General features: G+C 46.6%; 4 protein-coding genes across 4 annotated transcripts in view; 2 read left to right on the top strand and 2 right to left on the bottom strand.

Moving 5' to 3' along the window:
* LOC125954195 (partitioning defective 6 homolog gamma) overlaps nt 1–1,522 on the top strand; it is a 4,530-nt gene extending 3,008 nt beyond the window's left edge. The window contains exon 5 of the mRNA XM_049684288.1: nt 1–1,522. This exon is cut by the window's left edge and continues 595 nt beyond it. The gene's annotated coding sequence lies outside the window, so the exon portion shown is untranslated.
* Nucleotides 1,523–1,655: 133 nt separating this feature from the next.
* Nucleotides 1,656–3,816, bottom strand: LOC125954192 (transcription initiation factor TFIID subunit 7). Its single transcript, XM_049684284.1, has 4 exons — nt 3,656–3,816; nt 3,380–3,595; nt 2,372–3,319; nt 1,656–2,292 (listed from the first exon to the last, which is right to left on the bottom strand). Exons 1-4 carry the CDS (start codon nt 3,737–3,739, stop codon nt 2,251–2,253), a joined length of 1,290 nt encoding a protein of 429 aa, XP_049540241.1. The 5' UTR covers nt 3,740–3,816; the 3' UTR covers nt 1,656–2,250.
* Nucleotides 3,817–3,857: 41 nt separating this feature from the next.
* LOC125954187 (asparagine synthetase domain-containing protein CG17486) lies at nt 3,858–6,098 on the bottom strand. The gene is made up of 6 exons (XM_049684278.1): nt 5,910–6,098; nt 5,428–5,839; nt 5,176–5,366; nt 4,689–5,116; nt 4,448–4,628; nt 3,858–4,376 (listed from the first exon to the last, which is right to left on the bottom strand). The coding sequence occupies exons 1-6, from the start codon at nt 5,967–5,969 to the stop codon at nt 3,897–3,899; spliced, it is 1,752 nt and encodes a 583-aa protein (XP_049540235.1). The 5' UTR covers nt 5,970–6,098; the 3' UTR covers nt 3,858–3,896.
* LOC125954184 (RNA cytidine acetyltransferase) lies at nt 6,072–9,668 on the top strand. Its single transcript, XM_049684275.1, has 6 exons — nt 6,072–6,348; nt 6,418–7,519; nt 7,599–8,120; nt 8,191–8,719; nt 8,798–9,353; nt 9,426–9,668. Exons 1-6 carry the CDS (start codon nt 6,146–6,148, stop codon nt 9,556–9,558), a joined length of 3,045 nt encoding a protein of 1,014 aa, XP_049540232.1. The 5' UTR covers nt 6,072–6,145; the 3' UTR covers nt 9,559–9,668.
* Nucleotides 9,669–10,000: the final 332 nt, after the last annotated feature.

Below are 10,000 nucleotides of genomic sequence, written 5' to 3'. Positions count from 1 at the left end.
AGAAAGACTTCTTCTCTTGCTGCAAGACGCAACAGACCTCCATCCATAGTAGAAAGACGGAAACAAAGAGAGCGTGCGAGCTGGTGCTGTGCGGCAAACGAAAGTGTAAATGCCCTTATCGATTAATGTTGTTTTTAATTAAATTTGTTAACAAAGGAAAGCGGAAAGATCAAGAAACCGGAGATCGTGACCCCCGGAGACGGATGAATGGAGTGTTACCAAAAAAAAAAGGGAAAAACAAATTCCAGCCCGAGCGGAAGTTTGAAAAAGAAAAACAAAAATCGTAGCATTATTGCTTTACGTTCCCCTAGCCTTTTTGGCAATCTGGTAACGGGGACGGCAGTCAATTTTTAACCAGCAGTAAAGCGAAAACAAGCGATGAGATAGATGGGGGACCACACCGAGTACGAGACACTCACACACTTCTTCACTCACTAACTTTACGCGACTCGTACGAAGATTGCGTTGTGATAGGGAACAAGATAAGCAACAAGAAAAAAATTTAGTAAGACGAGATCATCAGCAAGTGTTGAAGTGCGGAAAGTAATTATAAATTGTGTGCCTTTCCACTTTACTGGTCGCAGTACCGATACAAAAGCTAAAACAGAAACAGCATTTTTTGGTAAAAAAAAAACCTCCAGGTTTTCATGGGCAAGCTGAACGTTTACAAGCAGATAGTTGTGTCTCAAAGAATATTGTAGTATTGCGGAGAAGAATAACCAATACTAGAATCAAATGCATGGACTCCGGTTTGGTCCAACAATGTGGTGGCATTTTCCATCCGTGAAATTACAGAAAGAGAGACGAATCTGAGCTTAAGATGAGACGGCCACTGCACTCGACCGACCTTCACATTCACATTAACATTCCAAGTGCATATTACAAGCAATAGTTAAGATAAAAGCAGACCTCCACGTGTGCTCGTACTGAGCAAGTACTTAAAGTGAACAGAAAGTAGCTATTTACCTCCTTTAAACCTAATAATAGCAAATTAATGCAATTAAGAAGACTCCAACATCCAGCCAACAAAACAAACATTCCACACATTCAAATCGTCGAACAACGACGATATGATACGGAGAGCAAAGATCCATTGGCCCATTTCCGTCACATTAATGCAACAAAAGACAAAAACCCGCGTTGGCCTTATGTACGATGAGATATACCAAATACATTCCGCGCAGCTATTGTTGACTTAGAAGGGTGTACTTAAACGATCAAAAATCAAAGACGAATGTATTTGGCTAGAGGAAATGTATTGCTCGAGCGTACTGGCAGCTCAAAAGGCAGGAACAGGAGCAGTAGTAAAACCGTGAACCTTATGCGGCGATTACAACACTTACACTATTATCCGACACATACACACACACACATGAACACACAGTATTTTTTTGTTTTCTTGTTAGTGTCGCGTTTTAGTGTGCTAGCGCTAGTGGCGAGTATTTAGCCAGGGCCATGCGTGCCCGACGTATGGAAGCGTTGAAATTATGTACGAATATATCGTTCTTATTTAAAATTGTCAGTCATAAAGACATTCTTTACTCTTTATCCGGCGAAACCGGTCGTTCGCTTTTAAGACGAAGCTCACAAAATGGAAGAATAGTATTTCGAAGAATAGTAGGACACTCCAGAAGGATGAGCTACTTGCCTTATGCTGCGAACACTAGTAAAAGATCACATGGAACAACACTGTATCACGCGTAGTTCCGTAGACGGATCAATGTAGTCACCGATCACTGATTCCGGCTCGCACGACTTACACCGTTCACGATCCTGTTCGACGTAGCCCGTGGATAGAGAGCTTTGGAAACAGTTTTCGATGGTGGAAAATATATTCAACAACAGAAAACTTTTATAGACAACAAAGTCAAGTTTCTTGGTGGCCTAATTTTGCAATGTTCTTCAATGAGAAAACTAATTAAATTGTCTCAATATGGTAAGTATGAAGATATACTGATTGAAAGCGGACTCACCTGAGACAGCATCATAGTGGCGCAATACGTGATTAGGATACGTTGGTTGGGAAAAATTAATATTTCAATGCTCTTTATACTCTGAATGTTTAAACTGAAATAGACATCCTTATGTATTTTACTCCCGTAAACAAAAAAAAATCCCTGATAACATGTTTGTGACTGGTAATTTCACACCATGTATGCTAGATGGTTACTATGGATCGTGCAAAGTAGAGTAGACATATTTTTTTTGACAAGTTCTTAATCCTATGACCAAATGTATGTTATAATGAGCCTATTCTAGGGAATATTTCTCGGCAGCTTGAAGTTCGTGCATCTGAAACGACAATAGCACGGTGAATTAGTTCGTCTGACTCTTTTTAACAACATTTGACAAATCATCTCAGTCCACCTACCTCATTTTCCTTCGCTTCGATCTCCAGCAGTACACTGTCCAGCTTGTCCTGTAGACGATGGCGAAGCGTTTGATTTTCGATCGTTCGAATTTCCTGCTCCTTCTGGATGCGCTGCGTGTTCAGATCGTTCAGCTGACGCTGCAGCTCGTAAATGCGTGCACTGTTGTTAATGACCGTCGCAGTGGAAGCACTGTTGGCGTTGCTATTTTGGCCGTTACCGAACCCGCTGCTTGTCATATCATTCGAATCGTTATCCGAATCGGGACGTGAGCTTTCCCCAGGGAAAAATGAGCCCGATTTTGAGCTGCCGGCTGGCTCGGGACGACGTGCCGCCCGATAAGACGGTCCCCCGCTTCCGGAAGCACCCCCACTAAACATGCTTTTATTGAACTCGGTTGCAGGCGCAGAAGCGTTGTTCCTATCGCCCTGGGCACCCTGATACGAGCTCGAATCCGACAGTCGGCTATCGTCAGCCTCAGCCGATAGTCTGCTGCTTTCATCGATGTCGATGTTCTTGTTGATAACATTATCGTCCTCATCTGAATCGGACACCTCACCACCGAAAATATCGTGCTCACCGACATCCTTGTTCAGGCTGCTCTTCTTCGTGTTCTTGGAGGGACTCTTGTGCGGAGCTCCCGAATCCGCGCCCGACTCGAGCGACGGTTTGTTCGGATCCTCTTCCTCCGTGATCAGCTCCCACTTCACGTTCACGGCTTCATTGTCGACGCGCAGCAACCGTTTCACTTCCTTCTCGATTTCCGGTGCTTCCACGTACTTTTTCTTCAACGTCTTTCGGAATCGTCGCTTCCGTACGTTCTTGCACGGCGGTGTCACACCGTGCGGCCACAGATACTTCTTGTCCACCTTATTAGGGTCCTTCTTTTTGTTCTTGTTCGGCGATTCCTCTTCCGCCGAGTGCTGATCCGGTTCCTCTTTGCAAATCATCTGCGAAAGTTGGGAGGGTTTTATAAGCCGTGGAATCAGGACCGATATTGTGGCGCTTACCATCTGACAAATATCGGCCGTTTTGTAGAAATTTTTCGAGTCGATCGTTTTCAAGGATTCGATGATGGTTGGCAGATCGACCACCTTGGCATGCAGTAGCCAGTGGTCGAACCGCACTTCCCCGTACCGTAGATCATTATCTAGCCGGATCGTTAATCGGTCCTTCAGATTGTTAGCACCGCTCTGGATCGCTTCGCGAAGCAGGCCCGCAGGTTCCTGAAGAAGCGAACGGTTTAGCGGCATCTAGCGCATGGTTTGGTTAGCAGCAATACACACCCGTGGCATCCTCATGATGAACTGCGTCTCCAGCTCGGCGGCATCGTCCTTTTTGGAATCCTGTTTCGTTGGTTTTTCCGGCATTTCGAGAAATCCTCCGTTTTCGCTGTTTTCCGCTTCGGTTCACAAAAAAAACTAGTTGACAGCGGGATGTTTTGCTTTTTTTTAGTTTTTTTTAGAAGGCAACCACAACAGAGTTGCCAATTCGGTCGCGCGGATGACACAGATTAAAAAAAATCCGTTACTCAGGTCCGCCACTGGTTAGGAATGTGGAATTATCCTTAGCGTTTTGATGACGGTCGGCTATCCTCGAACCGAACTGGAGAGCACGTTTTTTCAGCCCACAGGCCCGTACGAGCCCCAGCTTGTAGGCACACAGTCGTAAGATCAGCTTATCTCCGATTCCAGCCTCCAACCGGTGGTAACATCTTTGATTGGCCTTCAATGAGTGTACGTGCGCTAGAAAGTCCTCCTGCAAATAGGGTGTTCGAGGTGTAACACAATTGTCGGAGATCACTCGATCATCCCTAGCCAGGTTCCGACTCGGTAAACGCAGCCAGTCCAGCTCCAGTTCCTGTTCCAGCGCACTGTAAGCCTGCTCGATAGCATTGGCCTCGGAAGTGGTTTCCTTGAGGCATGAACGATACGTTCGTTCGAATGCAGCACGATGTCGTGTGTATCCCCCGAATAGTTCGTCGGCACCGGAACCCAGAAGCAGCACCTGTAGACCAACGAGCGCTACCGTTATACTTCGGGAGGTTTTTCACCTTCGGGAGGTTGGAATAATCTTACTCGACAAGGGCTGCTATAGGGAAACTCTTCTACACGACCAACACCTTTCGAAGCAAACCAGAAGGCCGCTCCCAACGATTCGTCCAAGACTGTCTGTAGGGGATGGACTAGCTGCGAAATGGTATCCCGATGTGCGTTCAACTCTTTGCGAGTCACATTGATCTCCACAAAATTCCACTTTCTGTACCAAAAAGTATACCGAATGTTAGCGAAACGTCTAAGCGAATAATTTACTTCGTACCTTTTAGGGCGTAGTATCCTCAATTCTTCCAGCGACTCTTTCCCCGTTAATCGGTCTGGTACATTCCAGTCAACAGGGGCCATCGATTGCTTCGGATTTCGGCACACTTTCTCAAACGCTACGTTCAACAAATCTATGGCAGTGGACGAAGGTACGACTTCGTCCGCCAGAAGAGCCAATATGGTGCAATCGATACCCCCGGAAAACAGAATTCCTATTTTCGGATGCGTGCACCTATCTGCTCCAGTTTGGAGACAGTTTTTGCACGAACCCGTCGTACTGACGACGCGTTCTTTGATCGAGGCACGTAGGGCAGTTAGCAAATGCTCGCAAACACTGTTTAATTCGGCTGATTGTAGCAGCTGTTTGTGTGCGTTATCAGGGTGAAGTTCCTTTCCGTGTAGCAATTCGGGAAAGTTGTACGTTGGCTGCAAGAACGAAAACGGTCAATGAAAGTTTCCTCTTTTGGGGAATACGGCAATCATACCTTCTCTTCTTGTAGAGACTGAGAGGGGTACAAAAGTATTTCTTCGTTTATCACCAAAGTACTGATCAACTGCTTCGCCTCCGTGGTGTCGGCCCAAGGGAACAAGCTTATGTTCATGTCTTCTTTAAAATCAACGCAGTACAGTCCACAAGGAGGCAGCTCATGAAGCATGTGGGATGGCTGGAGATTGCCTGAAAATTATTGCTGGACATGAGACTACATCATGATTGGAATACAAAAGGAAATAAATACCGCTAACGCTTGTGATGAAGATCTCTTCCAGATCAATACTCCGGCCTAAGAGCAGCGAATTCCTTCCGATGCTGTCCCGGGCAAAGTACAGTTTCTGCTCTTGCTTTCGAAGAAATATCAAGCTGAAAGGTCCTCGCAGCAGACCAAAAAGCTGCCGCAACTGGTTCTCATCACGACACGCTTCGATCTTCCTCAGCAACCATCGAGTATCGCTCTCTTCCGGATCGTCACGCGTTTGAAATATGTCCCCATTGAATACCAGCACTGTTTGGTCGGTCTCTAGCGGTTGCTGGCAAATGGTTGACCCTTGATGCCACAGAACTGAACCGTAGAACAGCAAGCGAGACCCGCTCGTAAGTTGTCCTTCTGCATCCGGTCCTCGTTTTGAGAGCAGTGGAATACATGTCTGTAGCTACAATCGGGTAGTTAAGAGACCATTAGTTGATCAACGAACAATCACAGAAACACGCTAAAGTACTCACAATCGTATGGCCACGTGCAAGGTTCTCGTCCTTGCAGAAATAGCAGAATATTCCGCACATTTCGCGCGGTGCCGGTCGGTGTAAATATAACCCTTGAGTTAATTCAACCCTTGACTCACCTGCAACTGTCAAACCGCGTTTGTTTTGAATTTCCCACGTGAATTCCGGAACGTGGTTTTCGCGGTAGAAAAGTAGAATTTGCGGAAAAGGACATCGGCTTCGTCGTCTTGTGCAAAATGGTGAAGAAAAAGATCGATAATCGCATCCGCGTGATGATAGAGAATGGTGTGAAGCTGGGCCACCGCTCGATGTTTGTCGTGGTGGGCGATAAGGGCCGCGATCAAGTGCCTATCCTGTACGATATTCTGACGAAGGCCTCGGTAAAGGCACGGCCAACGGTGCTGTGGTGTTACAAAACCAAGGATGAGGCCATTTCCAAGTGAGTATGACAGAGCTGCAGAATGCACGTAATCCCATCTCACAACCACGACTTCTTCCCTCTCTGCAGCCACGGTAAAAAGCGTGCCAAGAAAATCCAATCCGGCAAAATTGACATTAACGAGTCGGATCTGTTTGACGCGTTCCGCGTTGCAACCACCATCCACGGTCGGTACTACAAGGACACGCACACGATTCTCGGCAAAACGTACGGCGTCTGTGTGCTGCAGGACTTTGAGGCACTCACGCCCAATCTGTTAGCTCGTACGATCGAAACGGTCGAGGGCGGTGGACTGATCGTCCTGCTGTTGAAAACGATCTCCTCGCTGAAGCAGCTCTATACGATGAGCATGGATGTGCATAAGCGGTACCGCACCGAGGCACACCAAAACGTAACGTGTCGCTTCAATGAACGCCTCATCCTTTCGCTGGCCGACTGCTCCCGGTGTTTGCTGGTGAACGATGATCTTACCGTGCTGCCACTATCCTCGCGGACGGCCGATGTGAAGCCGGTTGAAGTGTCGTTGATTGGTACGAGCGAACAGAATGAGCTGTTGGCTGAGTTAAAGGAAAGCCTGGTCGACACACCACCGGCGGGGCCGCTGGTTAATCTGTGCCGAACGTACGATCAAGCGAAAGCCGTCGCTCAGTTTATTGATGCGTTGGCTGAGAAGCAATTGAAACCACCCACTTCGCTAACCGCTGGCCGTGGTCGTGGCAAATCGGCCGCCATGGGGCTCGCGATTGCCGGATCGATTGCGTTCGGGTACGTCAACGTGTACGTAACATCGCCATCACCCGAGAATTTGATCACGCTGTTCGAGTTCATACTAAAAGGATTCGATGCGCTCGAGTACCAGGAGCACACCGATTACACAATCATTCGATCGACGAATCCGGACTTTAACAAGGCCATTATCCGCATCAACATTACGCGTAATAATCGGCAAACGATCCAGTACATATCGCCAACCGATGCACATCTGCTTAATGCGGCCGATCTGCTGATCATCGATGAGGCTGCCGCCATACCGCTGCCGATGGTGAAAGCTATGCTCGGATCGTACCTGGTCTTCATGGCATCCACGATCAATGGGTATGAAGGTACGGGACGATCACTTAGCTTGAAGTTGCTATCGCAGTTACAGAAAGATAATGGGGCACCACCACCGGTAAGTTGGAACGAGTTGATCACGTAGCCTCAAGAGTTGATCGGTAATGAACACTTTATTTTGCTCTATTGCGAAACAGATCAAGCTCGAAGAATCGATTCGTTACAGTCCCGGTGATCCGGTCGAGTCGTGGCTAACGTCTTTACTCTGCCTTGATGCGACCGTGGTGCAGAACCTCAGTTCCGGTTGTCCGCCACCAGAAGCTTGCGAGCTGTACTACATCGATCGAGACGCCCTATTCTCGTACCATCGGGCGGCGGAGGCTTTCCTTCAACGGATCGTTTCAATCTGCGTCTCGTCGCACTACAAAAACAGTCCGAACGATCTGCAGATGATGAGCGATGCACCGGCACACCATCTGTTCTGCTTGATTGGACCGATCACCAAAAAGGATCAGCTGCCGGAGATCCTGGTCGTAATACAGGTGTGCCTCGAGGGTCAGATTTCGACACAAGCAATTCAAAATTCGTTAGCTCGTGGTATGAAGGGTGCTGGTGATTTGATCCCATGGAACGTAACTGAACAGTACGGTGATCGTGAGTTTCCGAAACTTTCCGGTGCACGAATCGTTCGCATTGCGACGCATCCAAACTATCAGCGGGTAAGTTTGTGCAGCAAATTCGATCACATGGGTACCAGATTAATGTAGATGTTTCATTCCATGTTAACAGATGGGCTACGGGAAGAGAGCATTGAAGCAACTTAAAGCGTACTACGAGGGCAAATTTATGACCCTATCCGATGACAATGGTCACACAATAGATGAAGAAGAGAATAATGGCAATGGTATCGAAACGATCGACGACGAGGAAGTTGATCTGCTGAAAGAAGTGATCGCACCTAGGAAGAAAATCCCCACCCTACTGAAGCGGCTTACCGAACGTAAGCCGGAACCACTGGATTACATTGGTACATCTTTCGGGCTAACAGGTGAACTGTTGCGCTTTTGGAAGAGCCAAAAGTTCGTACCCGTCTATTTGAGCCAAAAGGAGAACGAGCTGACCGGTGAGCACTCGTGTATTATGCTCTGCCCAATCAGCCCGAGCGTGGAGCGGCTCGAAACGCAAGATTGGATCAAACAATATTTTGTCGATTTCCGTCGTCGAATCTTAAAGCTGCTCGGCAAATCATTCAACCGCTTCACTACCGGCATCGCGCTGTCGTTGTTAGAGAACAGAGCAATCAACGTAGAAGCTCAGGGTAAGATTACTAAACAATAGACCAACGGCTACTATGTCTAATCTCTCTCTCTCCTTGTTCTTCTTTCTCTCACTACAGAGATGCGTCAATCGACGATCGACGAAGTGTTCCTACCGCACGACATTCAGCGACTGGAAAGCTACGTCAGCAATCAGGTAGAGTACAAGCTGATTATGGATTTGACAACCGATCTTGCTGCGCTCTACTTCCAAGGCAAAATGGCCGGTGCGCATATTGAATCGCTGCAGAAAGCGATTCTACTGGGTTGCGGCCTGCAAAACAAGTCGATCGAAAAACTTATGGAAGAGTTCCACATGCCAAGCAATCAGGTATTGGCCAAATTTTATGATTGCATCAAGAAGTTAACCGCCTACCTAACGCAAGTGATGGAACGTACGATTGAGGGTACGATGGTCAAGGAGAGCCAGCTGGACATGGGCGATGGCTTGGTGCCATTGCGCCAGACACTGAACGAAGAGTTGGCGGACGATGTGAAGCGTCTGGAGAAGCAACAGAAGAGGGAGCTTGCGAAGCTGAAGAAACTCAATCTGGATGAGTATGCAATCAAGGGCACGGACGAAGAGTGGAGCAAGGTGCTGTCGAAGACAAACTCGACCATTGTTTCGATCAAGAGGTAAGAGATATTGTGAATGGCAGGATGCAGGATAATCATGACTAAATGTGTCTGCCTTCTCTCTTATTCTAGTGGTGAAAAACGGATCAATGAATTTGAAGACGACGATTCTCCAATGGGAGGCAGCAAAGATGGTGCATCGTTCCAAAAGAAGAAGAAGGCCAAGTTTGGGAAGAAGCAAAAGTTTAACAAAAACAAAGGATAAACGTTCCTTTAATACAAACATTTGTCAATAAGTTGACACATCTTAGCTATGCAATGAGCAAAAAAGAGTGAAATAAACTTTTACCAAGGAAAAATACACAGTGAGTTGCATTCAATTATGAGAACGACAGATGTGTAACTAATTAGACAATGAGTACAGATTGAAGTGCTGACTTACGTTTGAAACGTACCGGGAGAACAAGGAAAAGATATAAAAAGAAGACAAACAAATATGTTTTAGTATCAATGGATGAGTTAACTCGGCCTACTGCGAATTAAGAAAAATGCGAAAAAAGCTAAAAAGCAAAATTTCTCATAAAAAAGAAAAACGATTGGAGTCCATCCTACTTTTCTGATAACGATAAACATTTATTGAAACAAATAAATAAATCAGAAAGCAAACATATTACCTAGCCCTAATATATTGGAAAATCAAGAGGAAA

Source organism: Anopheles darlingi, chromosome 3 (assembly GCF_943734745.1).
Source record: "Anopheles darlingi chromosome 3, idAnoDarlMG_H_01, whole genome shotgun sequence".
Taxonomy (NCBI): Eukaryota; Metazoa; Arthropoda; class Insecta; order Diptera; family Culicidae; genus Anopheles; species Anopheles darlingi.
This window is presented reverse-complemented; position numbering and strand designations above follow the sequence as displayed.